Source organism: Malus domestica, chromosome 08 (assembly GCF_042453785.1).
Source record: "Malus domestica chromosome 08, GDT2T_hap1".
Lineage (NCBI taxonomy): Eukaryota > Viridiplantae > Streptophyta > Magnoliopsida > Rosales > Rosaceae > Malus > Malus domestica.
In genome coordinates, this window is record NC_091668.1 from 3,481,758 (window position 1) to 3,505,281 (window position 23,524).

Here is a 23,524-nt window from a genome sequence, read left to right on the forward strand (position 1 = left end):
GAATACTCTTTTAGCATTTTATCATTTTTTTATTATCTTATCCATAGATTTCATACAAGTATAATTTTTTGTAAGTGTCAATATGCATTTATTTACAAAATATACAAGAAATTTACCTAAATCCATCTACGCCGCCTAGATCCCGCCTAGCTGGTTAGGCGCTAGGCACTAGCCCGCCGCTCGACTAGCGCCTAGCGTTTTTTAGAACATTGCTCTCTACTTATGTGCCCATATTCCAGGCACATTGAAAAATCCCTCCTAACTAGTTATAGAGTCCATCGTATATGTGCCCATTTCTTGAACAGTGATAGTAAGCTCCGGCGACCCATGACTAGTAGTAGATGGCGTTTGTTGCCCTTCGTAGAATCCAAAAACCTTATCAGTGTCGTTTGCATAGCTGAATGGACTTTCAGGCCAGTTCCTATTAGGTGAGGCCTTAACTTCTTCTCCAACCCCCGCAATTCCTTCTTCTTGTTGACGGCTTTTAAAAGTATGGGAGTTGAGGTCTTTTTCGTTGAAAATTTCAACCATGGCTCGAACCCTTCTCCATCTCGAAGAAGTTCTGGAATCAGGCTGCTCCAAGACATGCCTATGCTTGTAAAAGAAGGAAGCTACAAATATGATGAGAGCTAGAATTGAAGCCGCCCCGGCAATTAGGAATAGGCCCCAAAAGCTTTCAAGACCAAGAGTGTTGCTTGAGATCCTTGGAATCCTGGAGTTATCTTCACAATTGCTTTCTTGACTGAACCATTTGCTCCCAATTTTCATGATCTTTTCTCCTTCCGTTAAGCTTAGGACTGCTTGTGAAATATCGGGTACAAGAGGAGAACGCTTTGGAAACACCTGCCAATTAAAGTGATCGCCTCAAAGAAGTCCCGTTTTTATAAATGCATGTGCGTAGATGTCTACATATATGTATAAGGAAAATGAATTCCGTGCACGCATTTTCTCCTCATGCATCATGTTTAATTATGACATTTGAGTTGAATAAATCAAGGTGCAAAAATAAACAGTGGTATGCATGCATAAGGAAAAAAAAAGGTGTGTCTAAATCATTTCCTTATGTATAATAGAGAGAAATCTTACAAAGCCATAGCCATCAGTTTTGAAGATTGGACCAATCATGGTATATTTGGAACAATATTTCGCAATGAACAGCTTCATATTTGGGGTTTCATCAACAACAGCTGCAATACCACCCTTTCCACTCCCCTTCGAAAGAGCTTCATCGCATTCTTCCATAGAATTCATACCCTTAAGCTTGGACTCATGGAAACCGATTTGTTTCATCAAGAGTTCGCAAACAAAGCTATTCTCCATGCATCCAACATTCTCCCCTTTTCTTAGTATATCCTTTATATTCGTGAAAGTTGGTTGGAGTTGTTCAACTGTTAATAGCGATGCTAGATTAGCTGTGTAGCTTTGTGTCAGAACTAGCACAACAAACACCCATATAATCATCAAGAATCTGGCCAAGTTGCTAACCACTCTCTCCCCTGTAAAAGTGGTTTAAAAAAAGTGTACCAAACATAAGTGAATGCCATTAAAATTACTTATTTTGAAATTAGCTAGTGAAGGGATCGATAATTACTATGTGAAAACACCATGGTGGAGAAGGAGAACCAAAAGCTTGTGCCAACTTGATGTGAGGGAGGGCCGCGAAAATCTTCATTAATTTGATGTTCAAGTACCCAAATGACGAAACCAATGAAGATGAAGAAACAAAAAGTCGTAAGCCACAAGTCCCATGTCAAAGGCTTCAAGAAAACCCATGCATTTTTGCTCCTGGTGTCTCTGCTTGGCACAACCATTACTACCCCCGATTCTGTGTAGGGCATCGTGAAGTCCACGTACAAAGACCTGTTTGCCCTAATTGTGGTGTCTCCCACCACAGCATCAAATTTCTGTCAACAAAAGATGTAACCAGAGAAAAATATAAATTGCGGGTCCAAAATGAAATCAGTTCTCGATAGTTTATTTTGACATATAAGTTTACCTCAAGAGATACTTGATAGACCAAATCATTGTAAGTTCCAGCCATTGTTCCATCAGAATTCTCAAAGGGAATGAACTCGTAAGGAAGAGCGTATGGTAGTACTTCAACTGCAGCCTCAAAGACATCAATACTGAACCCAGTGACTTCCGTTGTGTTAGTGCTAGGGTTCTTGGTTACCTTAACAAACTCACTAAAACCAAGCTTTACAGGAACTCCAATTCTCATCTTCTTGTCATTTGTTGGGATATCCCATCCCTTGGGAACGGAGAAAGAATCTCCAGGCCATATAATCGGTGAAAGATTGCACTTAGATGTTGAAAGTATGCTTGTAAGATTGCACTTGGAAGTTGAAATTGAAAGAATGCTTGTGTTTGCTGAATTCAGTGTCTTTACCATACCATTTTCTGGTGTCCAAAATGCAATAGTTCTTACTCCATCACCATTTACATTAACTATCCTAAATGTTGATGCCTGAAGTTGCCCATCGTCAAGCCTGAAGTCACCAGCTATGCCTTTGAATGAAGTATTAGATAAGGCTTGTGAAAGTTTGGGACCATATTGAGAGACCTCGAAGGTATCAAGATCTGTTGTGTTATCGGAATTATTCCTCTTTCGGAAATCAGAGTTTTTATTAAACCCAACTTCTTCTACTGCAAAGGCTAGTGCAAAAGCTGCATCATAAGCCCGAAATCCAAATACATCGACATCAACATTGATGATGGCTGGATTGTCTTGTTGGAATCTTCTTTTCCACCGCTTTCGGAAAATTTTAAGCTCCTCTGTGCTTGGAACGTCAGTTTCCACACCTAATACTCCTTGCATTGAATTCAGAACCACTGGAGGGATTGACCATAAACGATTTCCTACCCCGTTGGTCATTATCCAAACATAGCCTTCTCTCATCATTCCTACCTCTTTTGCCTTGGCAAATAGCTTGGTGCAAAGTTTGGGCAACATGTGCACAATGAAGACTCTAGTTTGCATTGTCATTAACTTGTGAAGCTCTTTTTCAATTTGTACATCTGTAGCTGATGTGGGAATGACACTCCGATAAGGGACATGAGCATCAACCTCTTGCAATGCATCAATTAAAAAGGGTATGACTCCCTCGCCATACGTATTGTCTACATAAATTGGCACAACTTGTCTCCATCCGAAGTTTTTAACAATGGCACTTATGGCCTTCACTTGGTGAGAGTCGGTTTGTGTGATTCGGAAGAAGTAGGAGCTTTGGAGTGAAGTAAGAGAGGGGCTTGTTGCAGAAAATGATAAAATGGGTACATGAGCTTGGTCTCCAAGATTAACAACAAAGCTAGCCTGCATTGATGTCACTGGGCCTAGGATTGCTTGCACTTCTACCTTCTTTATCAGGTCTAGAGCTGTGTCCCAATAAAAAATGTGACTAGAGTGAGTGATTAATCTGATGATATTAGACATTTAGACATTCTTTTTCTAGTTAAAATGGTTAAAAGATATGTTTGATATTCAGCTTGAATTCAATTTTCTTAACTCAAAAATAGTTTTTGAGTTTCAGGTCAAGAATCCTTGTTTGGTAGGACTGTTTCAGAAATTGAACTCAAAATCAACTTAAAAAATAGCCTATATATTAAAAACACAGCAATCATTTTTTTAGTGTTTCAAACTCAACACACTCTCCACACACTCTCTTTCTCTCTCCTCTCTCTCCTCTATCTCTACTCTCACGCCAGATCCCCTATCTCTCTTACATCCGTTAGCTCCACCAATGAGTTAAAAGTTTTTTTTTTCTTTTTTGATTGTGAACACTTAAAAAATAATTTTGAATTTTACACCAAACAATTTTTTGAGTCTTACTAAAAATTGTTCTGGTCTTAAGAATAATTAAAAAAATAAAAGAAATTGTTTTAGTAGGATACCAAAAGGACTGTAAACCTTTATAAATTGCACAGTTAATTATGATCACATGACATACGAAATGGATTTGAATTCCATCCTAGGAATTCTTATTTCCTATCTGTTTATCGTACATTGTACGGTGAAAAATCATTATGAATTATTTTATTTCAAATTAAACACAAATAGTACTTAACGAAAGCTGACCATATGATATACTATGAATGGATAGGATGTGAGGATCCTAAGAATTTTTACAAAAAGGACCCGAAGAGGATCCTTATCCGTACAAAACGATGTCAATATTCACTAATACCTCGAATCTACAAAGAGACAACATTTTGGTTGGTCGTTGAAGAAGGAAAAGGATCCTCGTTGGATCCTTTTCCTGGGGATCATAGGGATCCCGTGATCGTGATCGTTTATCGTACATCGTGCGGTCAGTTTTTGTTAGGTACTATTTATATTTAATTTTTTTATTTTAAAATAATTTCTGACTGCACGATGTACGATGAACGTCATGATCACGGGATCCCTAGGATCCCCAGGATCCTTTTCCGTTGAAGAATTCACAAAGCTTGACGGGACCAGCTACCTAACACGGTTTGAAGAATATAATTAAAAGACAAAACTGAAAAACATGCCGTTTTCCCCTCTTGCTCACATTCCCTTGTCTTGTTAAACACGTGAGATCGAAAATTGCAGGGTTTTGCACACGCACCTTTAACATAATTTGTTAATTGTTACACTAATTATTTAAACAAATTCATTTATAGCACACTCTAGGCATGTGTCATTCATTACAATAGGAGATCATTATATGAGAGAGAGAGAGAGAGAGAGAGAGAACCTGCAGCAGCTGCACCAACAACAGTTTGTTTGGAGTCCCTAGTGTTCAAAACAAGCCTGGTCTTGAAGTGAGCATGAGATGCATAGAAGTCCTCGATGGCCATTTTGATGCAACTCAAATACATCTTCCCGCTCTGACTGGGTTGATCGAGGTCAACAACAACACCCACATTCACTTGGATCGTTGTGTTTTCCACCGCCGCAACCGTAGCCACATTGAAAATCCATGACAAGAGGAAGAGAAAGCAAAAAAAGACTATACAAAGTTTCTTGACGGCACCCATGTTATTGGAACGAATGCTTTCTCAATTTGCAAGTAACATCTATTTGTGAAGCTAAAGCATATACATATAAATATATGAATGAATATGCAGAGTAGGTACACATGAAAATTACCTGGAAAATCACACATGGAAAAGTCCCTGTGAAATTCTCAAAGAATCAGCCGGTCGTCGTCGCCATGACCCAATCTATACGGCCAGAACAAATATGTAACCATATACTATGAAAATTAAGATATGTACATTGAATATATTAACAATATTATATGGGAAATTAAACTAATTTTTATTGACTTTGTGGTACTCTCTCAATAATTTTTTTCGTACTCATTTTTATTCTCCTTCTTATATTCATTTCTATTGTTGTCGTCTTTTGGTAATTCGGAAGAAAAATCATAGTTTGACTTATTTTTCATTTAAAACTGTAATTTGCAAGTAAATAAGATGAATGACTTCTTACGCTTAAAGACTCATATATTATTTGTAGTTAAATATGCCTAAATGGGAATAGTCTTAGATTCCACCACTTAATTCAAAGTTGAAGCATTCTTCGCTACATTGAAAGCAGCCAAACTAGAATTTAAAATTACGGATGTAGAAGTTTAATTGACGGGAACTGCCTATTTATAATCTAATGCAAAACTGACTTCCTATAATAAAGAATAGTCTTAGATATTTTTTATCTTTAAAGTAAATTAAATTATGAAAGGAAATTCGAACTTGAGTGCTTAGAGGAGCATATTCACTGATCTACTCAATGTGATAACGTTCATATCTACATATTTGAATTATTTTAATAATAAAGAATTAAATGAAGGAATCTTTTGATATAAGCGCTTTAGTTTTAAATTTTGTAGACTGAACATCTATGTCTTATAGAGATTTGATTAAACTTTTTTTTTTTATAATAATTTTGGTGCTATATGTATTAGAATTAATCATTTTCTGTACCAAAATTACATAATCTGCCACTACCCAATATTTTGTTCTGTGAATCATTAGATACTCATGTTTTTTCTGTACAGGGAAAAGCAGTAAATCTGTGCAGGTCAAGATTTTGATGGACACACTTCTTGCTTACATGAATGACAGTAATTTCATATAGGTCATTACTCATCCCTGTGTATATCTTGAAGGTTACTGTTTTTACTTTAGAAAAAAGTTCTTATTTGATGTGAATAAACAACTGTTAATTCATTTGTCATCAATATGACTTCAACAACAACAACAACAACAACAACAACAACAAAGCCTTTTCCCACTAAGTGGGGTCGGCTATATGAATCCTAGAACGCCATTGCGCTCGGTTTTGTGTCATGTCCTCCGTTAGATCCAAGTACTCTAAGTCTTTTCTTAGAGTCTCTTCCAAAGTTTTCCTAGGTCTTCCTCTACCCCTTCGGCCCTGAACCTCTGTCCCGTAGTCACATCTTCGAACCGGAGCGTCAGTCGGCCTTCTTTGCACATGTCCAAATCACCGGAGCCGATTTTCTCTCATCTTTCCTACAATTTCGGCTATTCCTACTTTACCTCGGATATCCTCATTCCCAATCTTATCCTTTCTCGTGTGCCCACACATCCCACGAAGCATCCTCATCTCCGCTACACCCATTTTGTGTACGTGTTGATGCTTCACCGCCCAACATTCTGTGCCATACAACATTGTTGGCCTTATTGCCGTCCTATAAAATTTTCCCTTGAGCTTCAGTGGCCTACGACGGTCACACAACACGCCGGATGCACTCTTACACTTCATCCATCCAGCTCGTATTCCATGGTTGAGATCTCCATCTAATTCTCCGTTCTCTTGCAAGATAGATCCTAGGTAGCGAAAACGGTCGCTTTTTGTGATCTTCGCTAGATTGCTCCGGTAATTAGTGTGGATAATTATATAAATGGATAGAGATAGGAAAACAAACACAAGATGTACGTGGTTCACCCAGATTGGCTACGTCCACGGAATAGAAGAGTTCTCATTAATTGTGAAGGGTTTACACAAGTACATAGGTTCAAGCTCTCCTTTAGTGAGTACAAGTGAATGATTTAGTACAAATGACATTAGGAAATATTGTGGGAGAATGATCTCGTAATCACGAAACTTCTAAGTATCGGAGTGTGGTGTCGTCTTGACTTGCCTTATCTGTCTCATAGGTAGATGTGGCATCTTCTCTGGAAGTACTCTTCCTTCATCCAGGGGTGGTATCTTCAACTGGTGGAGATGCACAAGGTAATGTATCAATTTCACTTGAAGCTTACTTGTAGTTTCAGGCTTGGTCAAGCGCGATACAAACCATGTAGTAGGAGTCCCGCAAGTCGCCGAGCTAGGGGGTCTGCTGAAAGAGGTGACAGACAAGGTAAGCAATCAGAGCTCCGACTGATTGTTCACCTTCTCCCCATCTTGCAGCAGCATGAAGGATAAAGAGAAGAAAAATGAGAAGAGATGATATGAGATACTTTTGCTTTTGAAGAAGTAACTTTCCACAGGCTTATTCTTGAACTGAGCTGGAGGGTTTTCTGGTTTCCTCCAGAGTATAAAGCCGACTGAAGAATTTGAGGGTCAAAACAAGTCCATCAAATCTAGAGTACGTTCCACCCTGCTGATATAGGATACTTTTGCTTTTGACAGAGTAATGGATGTATCGGCACGTGTGCTGTTACGCTTGTCTCCACATGCTTCCTTGTATCCTTCGCACTTGCCCTATCTGTTCCTCAAACAGATGCGGAATCTTCCCTGGAAACATAAGATGTTGAAGATGAGTACTCGAGAGCAATGCCAGGTAAGTAATCAGGTAAGGGGTTCCAGGCAGTCAGTTCCTAGCTGGAAGCTTGATTCCAAGTGCTGACTGATTGCTCTCTTTCTCCTTGTCTTGCAGGTAAAAACAAGGCCAAAGGAAAAGACAGGGAAAAAGCATGATATGGGATACTCTTGCTTTTAACCCTGATGATATGAGATATTCTTGCTCTAGTATAGCTTGTTTGCAGAGGTATTATCGGGGGGAAAGAAAGCTGAATATTTCGAAAGGCTTCGTTGGGAGTGCCCTCTCAGATATGATGAAGGGTTGAGCATTTTTGCAGGTCTGCCTGTCCGTTGGGGATGAAGGTCGACATATATAGGAGTCTCCCTAACAACAAGTAGTAATGTTATTCCTTTACCCTGCTTGGTCATAGCACGGTAGTGGGAGCTGCCAGTTTCACATGTTTTAACTCTGTCAGAGCACTTTGAAAAAGTGGTCTGTGGTATCTGGCTCTCGAGATTCGGAGAACGATGCCTCTTCGATTTTTGAGAAAGCAATCATGCTGGGGGTTTGGCTCTCGAGATTCGGAGAGCAATGTCTCTTCGATTTTTGAGGAAGTAATCATGTTGGGAGTCTGGCTCTCGAGATTCGGAGGGCGGTGCCTCTTCGATTTTGGAGCAAGCAATCCTGTTGGGAGTGTTGTCTCGAATGTGAGTAAAGGTTGGGCATGTTTGCTAGTCTACCTTGCCACGAAGCACAAAGGTTGACACACAGGGACTTTCCAATTATCCAGCAATGGTACTGTTCCTTTACCCTCTCTTCGCTTTTGAGAAAGTAGTCATGTTGGGAGTCTGGCTCTCGAGATTCGGAGGACGGTGCCTCTTCGATTTTGGAGCAAGCAATCTTGTTGGGAGTGTTTTCTCGAATGTGAGTAAAGGTTGGGCATGTTTGCTAGTCTACCTTGCCACGAAGCACAGAGGTTGACACACAGGGACTTTCCAATTATCCAGCAGTGATACTGTTCCTTTACCCTTGTGGGTAATAATATGGTAGCTAGACCTTCAAAATTTATGTGTCTAAACTTTGTTAGTGCTGTTTCTTTGCTATTCTTTTACCTTTCTTGGTCAGAGCGATGTAGTGGGAGCTGCAAGCTTCACGTGCTCAACTTTGGCAGAGAACTTTGGCAAAGTTATCTGTGGTACCCATGAGCTATTGTTGCGTGTGGGAAGTGGGTGATTGAACAGTAAGATTCATGTGCTTTCTACTTCACCAGAAGTCTTCGACAGAATGCCCATAATTTCTGCAAAGCTGAGTGTGCGTGTGACAGGTGCTGACAAGGCTAGAAAAGTAGGTGGCTCTTCGATTTCTGAGATCGGCCCTCGTGGTCTCTGAGCAGCCCAGCTTTTGAGAAAGCGAGCGCCTCTTCGATTGATTCGGAGAACGATGCCTCATCGATTTTTGAGAAAGCAATCATGCTGGGGGTCTGGATCTCGAAGATTCGGGGAGTAGTGTCTCTTCGATTTTTGAGAAAGTAATCATGTTGGGAGTCTGGCTCTCGAGATTCGGAGGGCGGTGCCTCTTCGATTTTGGAGCAAGCAATCTTGTTGGGAGTGTTTTCTCGAATGTGAGTAAAGGTTGGGCATGTTTGCTAGTCTACCTTGCCACGAAGCACAGAGGTTGACACACAGGGACTTTCCAATTATCCAGCAATGGTACTGTTCCTTTACCCTCTCTTCGATTTTTAAGAAAGTAGTCATGTTAGGAGTCTGGCTCTCGAGATTCGGAGGACGGTGCCTCTTCGATTTTGGAGCAAGCAATCTTATTGGGAGTGTTTTCTCGAATGTGAGTAAAGGTTGGGCATGTTTGCTAGTCTACCTTGCCACGAAGCACAGAGGTTGACACACAGGGACTTTCCAATTATCCAGCAGTGGTACTGTTCCTTTACCCTTGTGGGTAATAATATGGTAGCTAGACCTTCAAAATTTATGGGTCTAAACTTTGTTAGTGTTGTTTCTTTGCTATTCTTTTACCCTTCTTGGTCAGAGCGATGTAGTGGGAGCTGCAAGCTTCACGTGCTCAACTTTGGCAGAGAACTTTGGCAAAATTATCTGTGGTACCCATGAGCTATTGTTGCGTGTGGGAAGTGGGTGATTGAATAGTAAGATTCATGTGTTTTCTACTTCCCCAGAAGTCTTCGACAGAATGCCCATAATTTCCGCAAAGCTGAGTGTGCGTGTGACAGGTGCTGACAAGGCTGGAAAAGTAGGTGCCTCTTCGATTTCTGAGATCGGCCCTCGTGGTCTCTGGGGAGCCCAGCTTTTGAGAAAGCGAGCGCCTCTTCGATTTCTGAGATCGGCCTTCGTGGTCTTTGAGCAGCCCAACTTTTGAGAAAGCAAACGCCTATTCGATTTCTGAGATCAACCCTCGTGATCTCTAAGCAGCCCAGCTTTTGAGAAAGCAAACGCCTCTTCGATTTCTGAGCAGGCGCCTCTTCGATTTTTGAAGCTCCGTCGAGTGCAGATTTTTATAGGGGCTGGCATTAAGTTCCAAAGCACACTTGAATCTCCACCAGTAGAAGCTTCATTCTTGCACTTCTAAGATCTTGATTTGTCCGACCTCTTCTCTCTTCAACACCTTTGAAAATGTATGGCCCCTCCGACCGTCGTTTTGACTTGAACCTTGTTGAAGAGGCAGCCCCGCCTTCTCCAGACAACATATGGCGCCCATCCTTCGTCTCCCCTACTGGTCCTCTTACCGTTGGGGATTCCGTGATGAAGAATGATATGACCGCTGCGGTGGTGGCCAGGAACCTTCTCACTCCCAAAGATAACAGACTACTTTCCAAACGGTCTAATGAGTTAGCTGTTAAGGATTCGCTGGCTCTCAGTGTTCAGTGTGCAGGTTCTGTGTCTAATATGGCCCAACGCCTATTTGCTCGAACCCGCCAAGTTGAATCATTGGCGGCTGAAGTGATGAGTCTCAAACAGGAGATTAGAGGGCTCAAGCATGAGAATAAACAGTTGCACCGGCTCGCACATGACTATGCTACAAACATGAAGAGGAAGCTTGACCAAATGAAGGAAACTGATGGTCAGGTTTTACTTGATCATCAGAGATTTGTGGGTTTGTTCCAAAGGCATTTATTGCCTTCGTCTTCTGGGGCTGTACCGCGTAATGAAGCTCCGAATGATCAACCTCTGATGCTTCCTCCTTCTAGGGTTCTGTCCAGTACTGAGGCTCCAAATGATCCCCCTCCGGTGCCTTCTCTTTCTGGGGCTCTACCGACTGCTGAGACTTCTCCTAAGCAACCTTTGTGAAGGCTCCCTCTTGTGTGTTTATTTTGACTCATGTATATGTACATATTTGTAGCTTATCGGGGATATCAATAAATAAGCTTTCCTTCATTTCAACGTATTGTGTTAAATACACCAAAGCCTTCTTCGCTAAGTTCTTTGAATTTTCTTTTGTTGAAGCTTGTATGTTGAAGCTTTCTGAGTGGAGCATGTAGGTTGGGGTAATGTTCCCTTAATTTCCCGAGTGAGGAAAACTTCTCAGTTGGAGACTTGGAAAATCCAAGTCACTGAGTGGGATCGGCTATATGAATCTTAGAACGCCATTGTGCTCGATCCTGTGTCATGTCCTTCGTTAGATCCAAGTACTCTAAGTCTTTTCTTAGAGTCTCTTCCAAAGTTTTCCTAGGTCTTCCTCTACCCCTTCGGCCCTGAACCTCTGTCCCATAGTCGCATCTTCTAATCGGAGCGTCAGTAGGCCTTCTTTGCACATGTCCAAACCACCGTAACCGATTTTCTCTCATCTTTCCTTCAATTTCGGCTACTCCTACTTTACCCCGGATATCCTCATTCCTAATCTTATCCTTTCTCGTGTGCCCACACATCCAACGAAGCATCCTCATCTCCGCTACACCCATTTTGTGTACGTGTTGATGTTTCACCGCCCAACATTCTGTGCCATACAGCATCGCCGGCCTTATTGCCGTCCTATAAAATTTTCCCTTGAGCTTCAGTGGCATACGGCGGTCACACAACACGCCGGATGCACTCTTCCACTTCATCCATCCAGCTTGTATTCTATGGTTGAGATCTCCATCTAATTCTCCGTTCTTTTGCAAGATAGATCCTAGGTAATGAAAACGGTCGCTCTTTGGTATTTCTTGATCTCCGATCCTCACCCCTAACTCGTTTTGGCCTTCATTTGCACTGAACTTGCACTCCATATATTCTGTCTTTGATCGGCTTAGGCGAAGACCTTTAGATTCCAACACTTCTCTCCAAAGGTTAAGCTTTGCATTTACCCCTTCCTGAGTTTCATCTATCAACACTATATCGTCTGCGAAAAGCATACACCAAGGAATATCATCTTGAATATGTCCTGTTAACTCATCCATTACCAACGCAAAAAGGTAAGGACTTAAGGATGAGCCTTGATGTAATCCTACAGTTATGGGAAAGCTTTCGGTTTGTCCTTCATGAGTTCTTACGGCAGTCTTTGCTCCTTCATACATATCCTTTATAGCTTGGATATATGCTACTCGTACTCTTTTCTTCTCTAAAATCCTCCAAAGAATGTCTCTTGGGACCCTATCATACGCTTTTTCCAAATCTATAAAGACCATGTGTAAATCCTTTTTCCCATCTCTATATCTTTCCATCAATCTTCGTAAGAGATAGATTGCCTCCATGGTTGAGCGCCCTGGCATGAACCCGAATTGGTTGTCCGAAACCCGTGTCTCTTGCCTCAATCTATGCTCAATGACTCTCTCCCAGAGCTTCATTGTATGACTCATTAGCTTAATACCCCTATAGTTCATGCAATTTTGTACGTCGCCCTTATTCTTGTAGATAGGCACCAAAGTGCTCGTTCGCCACTCATTTGGCATCTTCTTCGTTTTCAAAATCCTATTGAAAAGGTCAGTGAGCCATGTTATACCTGTCTCTCCCAAAAGTTTCCACACTTCAATTGGTATATTGTCTGGGCCTATTGCTTTTTTATGCTTCATCTTCTTCAAAGCTACAACCACTTCTTCCTTCCGGATTCGACGATAAAAAGAGTAGTTTCTACACTCTTCTGAGTTACTCAACTCCCCTAAAGAAGCACTCATTTCATGTCCTTCATTGAAAAGATTATGAAAATAACCTCTCCATCTGTCTTTAACCGCGTTCTCTGTAGCAAGAACCTTTCCATCCTCATCCTTGATGCACCTCACTTGGTTTAGGTCCCTTGTCTTCTTTTCCCTTGCTCTAGATAGTTTATAGATATCCAACTCTCCTTCTTTGGTATCTAGTCGTTTATACATATCGTCGTAAGCCGCTAACTTAGCTTCTCTGACAGCTTTCTTCGCCTCTTGCTTCTCTTTTCTATACCTTTCACCATTTTCATCGGTCCTCTCCTTGTATAAGGCTTTACAACATTCCTTCTTAGCCTTCACCTTTGTTTGTACCTCCTCATTCCACCACCAAGATTCCTTTTTGTGTGGGGCAAAGCCCTTGGACTCTCCTAATACCTCTTTTGCTACTTTTCGGATACAACTAGCCATGGAATCCCACATTTGGCTAGCTTCCCCCTCTCTATCCCACACACATTGGGTGATTACCTTCTCTTTGAAAATGACTTGTTTTTCTTCTTTTAGATTCCACCATCTAGTCCTTGGGCACTTCCAAGTCTTGTTCTTTTGTCTTACTCTTTTGATATGTACATCCATCACCAACAAGCGATGTTGATTAGCCACGCTCTCTCCTGGTATAACTTTGCAATCCTTACAAGTTATACGATCCCCTTTCCTCATTAGAAGAAAATCTATTTGTGTTTTTGACGACCCACTCTTGTAGGTGATCACATGTTCTTCTCTCTTCTTAAAGAAGGTGTTGGCTAAGAAGAGATCATATGCCATTGCAAAATCCAAGATAGCTTCCCCATCCTCGTTTCTCTCCCCAAAACCATGGCCACCATGAAAACCTCCATAGTTGCCTGTCTCCCTGCCCACGTGTCCATTTAAATCTCCTCCTATAAATAACTTCTCCGTCTGAGCAATTCCTTGCACCAAGTCTCCAAGATCTTCCCAAAATTTCTCCTTCGAACTCGTATCCAACCCTACTTGAGGTGCGTACGCACTAATCACATTGATAAGTTCTTGTCCTATTACAATCTTGATTGCCATGATTCTATCTCCTACCCTCTTGACATCTACAACATCTTGTACCAAGGTATTGTCCACGATGATGCCAACACCGTTTCTCGTTCTATTTGTGCCCGAATACCAAAGTTTAAACCCTGAGTTTTCTAGATCCTTTGCCTTACTACCAACCCACTTAGTTTCTTGTAGGCACATAATATTTATCCTTCTCCTCACCATAACTTCCACTACTTCCATAGATTTTCCCGTTAAGGTTCCTATATTCCACGTTCCTAAACGCATTTTGCTCTCTTGAACTCTACCCTTCTGTCCTAGCTTCTTCACCATCCCCCGTCTAATAGGATCAAAGTACTTCTTTTGTGTGTCCCGGGTAAAGTTGATAGGAGCATATGCTCCCAAACAACTTTGAGTGGAGTCGTTCGAAAAGAAGTTTCTATGGCCCCCTTGCTCATTTAACACTGCATCCGGGTGCCGATGGAGATACAGCGACCCTTGCTCACTTATCACTGTGCTTGGGCCACACAGCGCGCCACTTACGGGTGACGCCCTAGCTTTAGCGCGATTTTGTTCTGGATTCATTTTCATAAGGATTCGACGTGATCATGGAGTGCCGGCTGTCGACTACCTGACGCCCTCCCCCTCTTCCTTTATCCGGGCTTGGGACCGGCCATGTAAGACATAGGCGGAGTTGTCATCAATATGACTTCATGGAAGCAAAACTTAGGACAACTGAGAGAGTGCTATGTCAAAATAATAAAATTTAACTTGATGGTTAGAGTGATAGATACAAAGCAGAAAGATACACATCACCTCAACACTCAAACTCCTAAGTTCAATTCCCCCTCCTTTACTAAAATTTTAAATTTACTTGACAAATTTTTCAACTTGCCACACCGCGCGCGGGCATAAATTATTGTTTAACTATTATGCAAGGCGTTCAACAGACGGGGATTAAATGGAAGGGGCAAAAACAAAACATGAACAAGGAGAAAAGAGATAGAATTACCTGCAGAAGCTGTGACAACAACATCTAAAGGGAAGTTCCTTTTGTGCAGAACAAGCATGGTTTTGTAGTTAAGATTTCGATGCAGCTCAGCTCCATCTTCCCATACAAGGCATCAAAGTCAAGACCCAGACCCACACATGGACTGGGGTAGTCTTATTGTTTTGTGCCATGGCCAGGAAAGTAGTCGTAGAAAATAAGAACAAAGCAAAAAGGTAGCTGCTGCAGCTAGCCTTCTTGGCCATGTTGAAATTTTTTGGGAAATTTTTCAAGCTTTGCAATTCATGACTTCAAGTAAAAAGGAGTTCATTTAAATAGACTTAGAAACTGTGGATTTAAAGCTCTAAACTGGGTTAATTATTTGTTGATTACATAAATTAATACAAGTAAAAGGAAGCATCCAACACTCCATAATCCATTGGCAGTGATAGCATGTAACATGCTATCAGCATCTCCAAAAAATAGTTTTAAACTCTAGTGGCTAATCTAATATCTAATTTAACAAAATCTATTATTTGATCAAAATTTTTTCTTTTTTGCAGATTGTCAATGGTGGTAGGGATTTTATGTTCACCCTTCTTCTTGGTGAAGGTTTTAATTGGATTTTCCAAATCAATGGGTACGGGATGTCTCTAAAAGTTGAAAATTCAAAGGTACTATTTGTCTCATATTATATTGTCCAAGTCTTTTGGTTTTGGTCAATCAAAGTAAATTTCCAGAGAAAGCCAGTCCAAGATAAAAAAAAGGGAACTTTAACGAAAAGCTCCCGGTACTGTTCACTTTAACGAAAAACCACATTTTTACACTAAAAAGTCAATCCTGGTACTATTCACTTTACCCTTTATTTTGTCCTTATCATTAAAACTCAAAGTTTTCAAGCCCTTTTCATTAGTTTTCCTTAAAAACAACTCAATAGGAGAATGCAGATAAGCCAAGTAAAAGCCCAACTTCATAAAAGAAAAATACAATGAAATGGGCTCAGAAAAGTTTACACAGGAAAATGTAAAGCAGCCACCTCTACAAAGCAGCACTACCGCAACTGCAGATCCTACGCCATCACCCTGAAGAAGGGCTGAAGAACCAAACGGATGAACGGAAAATAGGGGTAGGCAAGCTAACCGCACTGAGAGCGTTCCCATAATCTTACCAAATAGTGTAAAATGCCCTTTAAATGCTACGAGCCACCAAAGTACACCTCCGGAGGAGAGCCTAGGAAGTGACACCCAATGAAACTAGCAGCAATGGTAGATGGTTGTAAATTCACAGTGAGGAGCGATATTTGGAGAGGATCAAGGCATAGAAGCCAAATATGAGATAAAAACAGGGACAACTGAGACCAAACTCAGAGTAAATACAAAATACTCAAGAGAGAAAAAAGCTGAAAGCTAAATGCATAAAAAGTAAATCCAAATCATCAACCATGGTGGTTTGGAGAAGTGAAAAAAGGGATGGAGTAGGGGGAGGAAGGGGGGATGGAGAGGTAGGGTGAAAACGGAGGGCGAGAAGGGAAGAAATGAAGGTAAAAGAAGGTTGAAGAAAATGAAAGACAGAGAAGGGTGAAAAAACGGGGAGAGAAGGGGAGAAAGGGAGGAATCAGAGGGTGGAAGAAAGGGAAAAAGGGAGGAGCGCGATGAGGGATGGGCACTGGGTTGCCGCCGATCCCAAGCCGGAGAAAGGAGTCGACGACAGAGAAGGTTTCAAAAGTTCAGGAGTTTCTGGGAGAGAAGGAGGGGCACTAAGTCACAGGCTACTGACTGGTGAGTTTTATATTGTCCAAGTCTAGCTTTTGACAAATCAAGGATGCATTTATATTTGCTTGTGAAAAAAAAAAAAGTTACAGATATTTGCTCACCAAGTGTGTGGTAGAGTGGCCACTACGTTTTCTTCCTCTAGATTTTAGTCTTCGGAGGAGGACTCTACTCTCATAATCTCTCTACCCTTCAATCTCCTTCTATTTGAACGATCACAATTAAGTCACGTCAACATCTTATATTAATTTTTTATTATAGAGATAATAAGACAAAAATCAATCTATGAGAGAAGGGGAGGGAAGAAGATGGGAATATGCGGGTAGATAATCCTCCTCCTTAGTCTTCGGATTGGTGCAGTGACTTGCAATTTTTTTTATTTTTTTTATGTGACATGAGTGTCAAGTGAAGTATTTTTTCATTACCCTACCAATGTGGGATTGCTAACACGTCTTCTCACGTGTAATCTCATTTAGTGGTTCACACGTGAGTTTGTAAATGAACTAAGGAGACTATATCCTTGACAAAATCATATGCTCAAAATAGTGTAGTACTTGTATTCAATTTTTGAAATAGTTAGTGTTTAGTTTAAGAAATAGTGATAGTATTAGTGTTCAGTTTAAGAAATAGTGATAGTACCAGTGTTCAGTTTAAAAAATAGTGAGTACCGTGTTCAGTTTTCAGAAACAGTCTTTGTTCAGTTTAAGAAATAGTGTAGTACTTGTGTTCAATTTAAGAAATAGTCAGTGTTCAATTTAAAAAATAGCAAGGGAGAGGAGAGTGTGTGTGTGACGGACGCGAGGGTTCGATGCGTCAAATTTTTATTACTTTATTTATTTATTTTTTATTATATTAAACTTTTGTACTTTGACGTCAGGGTGTAGTCAAATGAGGATTTGAAAGGATTTTAAAAGACTTTAGAAAGGTGTATTCAATTGTGAATTTGAGAGATTTTAATAGATTTATAAATTCATGGATTTTTATGGAGTTTAATTGATTTGTAGATGTCACAGCCCGTCCCGGGATTTCTATATCGGGAATGTGAAATGACGAAAATGACCTTAACGTGACTAAGGTATGTGTGTGTGTGATATATTTTGGACTAAATGCACACATCTCATAAACTTTTGGAAATTATATTTATGTAGATTAAATTTTGGTTTGTGTTTTGTGTGGTAAGAAATAGATTTTTGATTGTGGTTGGACCACACACATACACCTCATCCCTCTCTCTTTCCCCTGTGTCTCTCTCTTCCCCATCGACTTCTCTCTCTCTCTCACTCTCGAATTGTACGGCCTCACCCAAGAACCCTCTAAACTTCACAGATCGAAGCAAATAAGGTATGATTCTTCATCCTTTTGATATTCTGAGTTGAATGGTACTAGTTTTAGGAAGTGAAACCCTTGGAATCACGTGAAACCCGAACTCCCATTTTATGATACTGTTCATGCACACGTAAATTCTTGATTTTCAGGGAATTCTAAGCTTGTAGTGAGCTTAGTGAGGTCCCAAGGAAGCTCGGAGTGCTTCGTTTGAAGGTTTTGGACGTCGGGATCACTGGGTTCAACCTTGGCCGGTTTTCTTGGAATTGTTCCGGTGAGATTTCGTGATTTTTAGACCTTGAAACTAGTCTATTGTGATTCTGGCTTCAAATTGATATATTATACGAAGAAAATGGTTGAGAAACGAAGGAGAACAAGGCAATTGAAAATTGCCCAGTTTTCCGGCCACCGGAAAAACCAGTCCAGCGAGCTCGCGAGGAAGAAGACGCGCGTGGGCGCGCGTGTACCGTTCCTTGGCGCGTGGGGGCGCGTGCCACATCAGAAATTTTTTCTAAAAATATTACGACGTCCGTGACGTCAAGTAGGTCATTGTGGTATATTCATATACCCAATTTTAACACCGTATGAGAAGTTATTGAGTAATTGAACCTAAGTTGGTTACGATTCGTGGTTAAGAAAAAAAAAAAGTGAATTTACGATCCAACCATTAGATCGTCACCAAACTTTGATACGTTGTAATACGTAATATTTGAGGATTATAGGAACTTACGGATTGGGAATCCGAGTTACGGATCTTCCGGAATTGGAGTTGTAAGTTCATAAAATAAAATGTTAACCGTCACTTAGTTTTGGAAATTGACGGAGATCCGACAGTTGGATGGTAATGAAATTTTAGGATGTTGTCCTAGAGATATATTGTGGACCTCTGGAAGTTATGGATTTAAAATCTGAGTTGCAGATCTTTCAGATCGAACTACGTAGTGACGTATTTTATATAAGTTATATATTCTATCGATATAAATTCTGAGGTTGGATTTGGTTATTGTTTTAGGCGCCGATCGTCATGACGCCTTGACGTATTGTGCTAGGGAGTTGTAGGGCGAACTACAGGTGAGTGGGCAGTTTTGTTTTCGTACTACCTATATACAACTGTTTTTCCCAGAAAATGCGTTTATATGAAAATTATGATTTAAATTGCCATGCATGCAAATGTTGAGATATTTAGTTTGATAATGGATGCATGAATCTTAGAACGCCATTGTGTTCTGTCCTGTGTCATGTCCTCCGTTAGATCCAAGTACTCTAAGTCTTTTCTTAGGGTCTCTCTCAAAGTTTTCTTGGGTATTCCTCTACCCAATCTAAAAAGCTATCCTTGGATTCCTTTTAAATCCTACCCGTGCACTTCCCTTCATCATTCAGTCTCAACTATTCCATCTTTTCTTTATTCTCTGTCCCCCTCTATCAGAAAAAGCAAAGAAAATTTCAAAACCTCACTCTCTTCTTTCTCTCTCCCGTGAACTCTCTCTTCCTCTGCAACTCCATGAACGAGCTCCAAAGCTCATAGATTGAACAAACAAACTACATCATCATGCTCATCTTAGTCCCACGATCACGACCATACCCCTGGTTCAAGTGTTGACCGAGTTTTGAACGTCCAACTCGGAAGGTCCGACTCGGCGAGTTCGATACTACGGTTTTCAAGCCATGCATGGCTTAGGTAAGCCTTGAGAAACCCTTAGAACCTTCATTTCACTTCTATGGGTTGTTATTGATCCTTTGTTTGTGTTTTGAACGTGTGGTTTTACCCAGAAACTCGAGAAGAAGGAGAACCCGAAGTTTTTCGTTCAAGAACCGTGGCCATTTAGTCACTTTCAAACCATTTTTTTGGTTAACCTCGACCACAACTGGACTTCTTCTAGGTACAAACTTGTTCTCTACATTCCTAACTTCAAAATGGCTTTTGAATCACTGAGTTTGGTTAAGTAATGAGTTAGAAATCAACTCTGAAAGTTAGGAAGAAAATTTTAGTTTTCTAGAAAATTTCAGCCGTGGTCGTTTGGCCATTTTCAGGCCAAATTTCTGAACAACACGAACTATATTCGAACTTTTTGTAAATTGGGATCGGTAGATCACATTTCTAGCTTTAATTTGGATTTTGTAGAAGTGAATTTGGTTGAGAATCGAGCTCGTTATTGGCTCTGGAAGTTGGGCCAAAAATTTGCAAAACTACAGATTTTCGCGAAGAAGGCGAGTACAGTGTACTCGCGGGGGCGTGTGGGCGCGCGTGGACTAAACCTTTAGACGGCGTGTGGGGGCGCGTCTGGCCTCCGGCCGGCGCGTGGTTGACACGTGTGTGTTCGTATCGTCGAGTAGATCAATTTCATATATTTATACCCTAGGTTTGAGCAAACTATGGACGTTTTATTTAGGTTTCCGTTGTGTGCTTTAATTAATGTTATTTAGTTATTTCACATATAGGGGAAACTTATTCCGAGGATTTTCGAGGCCAAGCTAGGCTCGGGGGCTACGACCCAGCGACGTACTTGTGAATGGGCAGTTGTTTTATACCTATATATATTTATAGTTTCCATAAATGCGTATTTATTTCACTTTTACGCTTATCTTGCCTAGTATCATTATTGTGATATAAATTGTGATAAATGTTGTTATATGGTTATGATATTACTGTCGTGGCATTCATACGTACTTGTGTACATGTTCATCTTGCTGCACCCGGTGTTAGTACTCGCCCCAGGGCCAGGGCCAGGGCCAGTCCTTCATGTGTATGTTCACATCCGCACCGTTCGCTCACCTTGGATCCAAGTTTAGGTGCCAGTCTTGTTGGGTAGATTGCATTAGGCGATCCGACTTGTATGTGATGTGCTTTTGCACCAGTCTTCACGTGATCGTAGTACTAGAGCATATTGATTACACCCAGTTCTGTTCGTGTCAGAAACCATCTGTTCGAACTTGTGTGTCAGCTTAGATGGATGAGCACTTAGTTATATTGATTATCACATGATTATTATTGTGGCATATGATACATCATTTACTTGGCATATTTCTGGTTATATGGCTGATATATTGGATTTCATACTTACGTAGTATGTTTTGAGGAAACTATACTTGTTTTACGGCGATGGGTTAGTATATTCAAAGATAAATGTTTTCTTATAAGCATTGTTTTGCTGACCCACTCAACTTTATTTTTCGCCCCTCCAGGACCTAGATAGCTGTACTCTCTGTGGCACTCGAGGAATCACGATAGTTCTGACATTTCCTTTTATTAGACGTACGAGCTTATCACTATTATGTAATAAGTGTACTTTGGTTGCTTTGACTACTCTTTCGTAGTCTCACTGTCTATTACGCTCTGAATAAATTGCGCACTCTTTCACTGTTTAGTTCTAATTAGTTTTAATTTTATTCACTTTTTGCATCAGTTACCCTTATGGTTACGTCACCCAGGGCCGGTCCTGAGTTTTTTGGTGCCCAGTGCAAAAGCTCAAAATGTGCCCTTTTTTTAATACGAAAATACATGTTTAAAAAAAATATATTTAACGAGGATAATCACATGTATGTGTAAAAAGATTCACCACTAATAGCATGCAAAATGGCTTCCAATTTCTGTCATGTATGTATAAAATTTTATTCACATCAGCCAAATTACGATTAAAAACAGATGGATAATCACATATTCAAACCTGCAAATGGCTTTTGACTTCATCATTAGTAAGCCCATCAACCTTCATTAATTCTCTAATTTGTTTTGGTGTAGCAGCTGCAAGAAAGAAAAAAGAAAAAGAAAACCAATCACATAACGCATTAAATACACATCCAATACATCCCAAATCCAACCAGATATTCATCCAATCATGTAAAATAACATATCCCACTAAATTAATCTCAACTGCATACCATGTGAACCACCAAGTTGTTGAAGAGCATAAGCTGAAATACCAAGCTCTCGTGGCGTCCTATTCCATGCTATTTCTCCTTGGAGGGGGTCATCATTTCCTGCAACAAATAGGGGATTAATCATGAGTTGATGTATGGTCGCTTCAAAACCAAAGCATGTGGCAAAAGGAAAGGTGAAACCACTTGCAAAGCAGTGTTAGGTTGAGTCTTGAAAAAACACGAAAACTTGGTTGCCTTTATTTTTGGTTCTGCATTTACCACTGTTCAACAATCTACCAACTGGAACTCATCCAGCTAAAATAATCATGAACTAAAGAAAAAACCCTTTCATTTCTTGTCAAATAAAGATTTTCTTACCCTGCCTTCTAGAAAAACAAGGTGGGATGGAATCAAATCATCATATGCAGCAGCGGATAAGTAATCAATTCCTATATTTAACAAAAGACGAACACGTCAGCTTCAAAAGAAAGAACAGAAATGATACCATAAACAGCAAAATAATCAGTTATATCTCACTGAGAAGAGCTCAGTATAAGATTATATTACCCTAATCATACACGCAGACTGTTAGAAACTACATGTCATAAAAAATAACATAAGTGCGAATATATATATCTCACCAACAAGTTTAATGTCTGTGTTCTCCACAAACCACTGTGCTCCATCCCTCATAAATCCCACATAGCTGCTGTATTCTTGAACATAATCCGCCTAAAATTGAAGTAAGCTCTAGTTAATAACTTAATATAAAGTTTCTTTGATAAATACACCATAATCTCATGCCCTCTCGACGCAACAGGAAGCCAATTTGCAAACTTATTCTCAAAATTATAGTTCTCAACCCTAATTAAGTTATAATAGCAAACATGTAACAGCAATTGATAAATACACCCCTATACTCTGTACAGCACACCCAAATTCCCAGAAACCCTAGAATGACAATACAATTAAAAACGGGAACAGAAAATTAGGGAAATAAATTCGAAAAGTCGATTTGAGGGTTTGCAAAGTGAAGCATACCTGATTACTGAAGGTAACGAAAGACTACGAAATCAACTCCACGGAGGTGATGGAGGTCATCGTCGCAGAAGTCGTGCCGGCTTCAATGACTGTGATGAGGTCCGCGGCCCAGTTTCCATGAGGGAGAGATTGCAATGGCAAATGGGTAGGGTTAATTGGGGGATGGGTCGTTCAACTCTTTTGTCAAACATCGGCTGGAATTTTTTTTTTTTTTTTTTTTATACTAATTATGTGGGTTTTTCTTTTTTGGTGCCCCCTTTAATTTTGGGCCCCGGACACCCGTCCCGGTTGCACTGGGCCTGGGCCGGGCCTGACGTCACCTCACGGTGACAACCAGCATGCTTCGACCTTTCCAGGTCGGGTTGTGTCACTAATGCTAACATAATTCAATGAATAATTATACAATAATTTCTTTTACAATAGAACAAGATAAATTGACATTGCTAGGTTTACAGAAAGTTCATGTGAATTGAATAATAAGGGGTTTGGGTGATCGACTTAGAATTTAAGTGATAGATTGCTCTAGTGGTCCGTCTTTCTCTTCAACTCCACTTTGTTCTGGTTTAAATACTCCCCTCTCCTTATTGTAAATTAGTGTAGAATATCTCTTGTACTGAAAAAAAACTTACAAATAAAAGCCAGTTGATTTTAAATTTAGAATTAAAATTAA

General features: G+C 40.3%; 1 protein-coding gene across 2 annotated transcripts; it reads right to left on the reverse strand.

Annotated features, from left to right (window-relative positions):
• Positions 1-3: 3 nt before the first annotated feature.
• On the reverse strand, positions 4-23,050 carry LOC108174489 (glutamate receptor 2.8-like). Of its 2 annotated transcripts, XM_029106717.2 has the most exons (11): positions 22,855-23,050; positions 22,455-22,545; positions 22,192-22,262; positions 21,835-21,933; positions 21,621-21,697; positions 14,888-16,835; positions 4,719-5,187; positions 1,997-3,375; positions 1,592-1,904; positions 1,087-1,496; positions 4-843 (listed from the first exon to the last, which is right to left on the reverse strand). In XM_029106717.2, the coding sequence occupies exons 7-11, from the start codon at positions 4,999-5,001 to the stop codon at positions 259-261; spliced, it is 2,970 nt and encodes a 989-aa protein (XP_028962550.2). In that variant the 5' UTR covers positions 5,002-5,187; positions 14,888-16,835; positions 21,621-21,697; positions 21,835-21,933; positions 22,192-22,262; positions 22,455-22,545; positions 22,855-23,050; the 3' UTR covers positions 4-258. The 2 variants fall into 2 exon arrangements, with proteins under 2 accessions (XP_028962550.2, XP_028962551.2); XM_029106718.2 differs by lacking the exon at positions 14,888-16,835.
• Between the last annotated feature and the right edge of the window lie 474 nt (positions 23,051-23,524).

What these genes read in the sequence shown, in the direction of transcription:
- LOC108174489 (XM_029106718.2), bottom strand. Translation starts at nt 5,001, where the DNA reads ATGGGTGCCGTCAAGAAACTTTGTATAGTCTTTTTTTGCTTTCTCTTC. An exon ending in CACCATGGTGTTTTCACATA is followed by an intron (nt 1,497 to 1,591) that starts GTAATTATCGAT and finishes CCACTTTTACAG; the next exon opens with GGGAGAGAGTGGTTAGCAAC. An exon ending in AAACTGATGGCTATGGCTTT is followed by an intron (nt 844 to 1,086) that starts GTAAGATTTCTC and finishes TTTAATTGGCAG; the next exon opens with GTGTTTCCAAAGCGTTCTCC.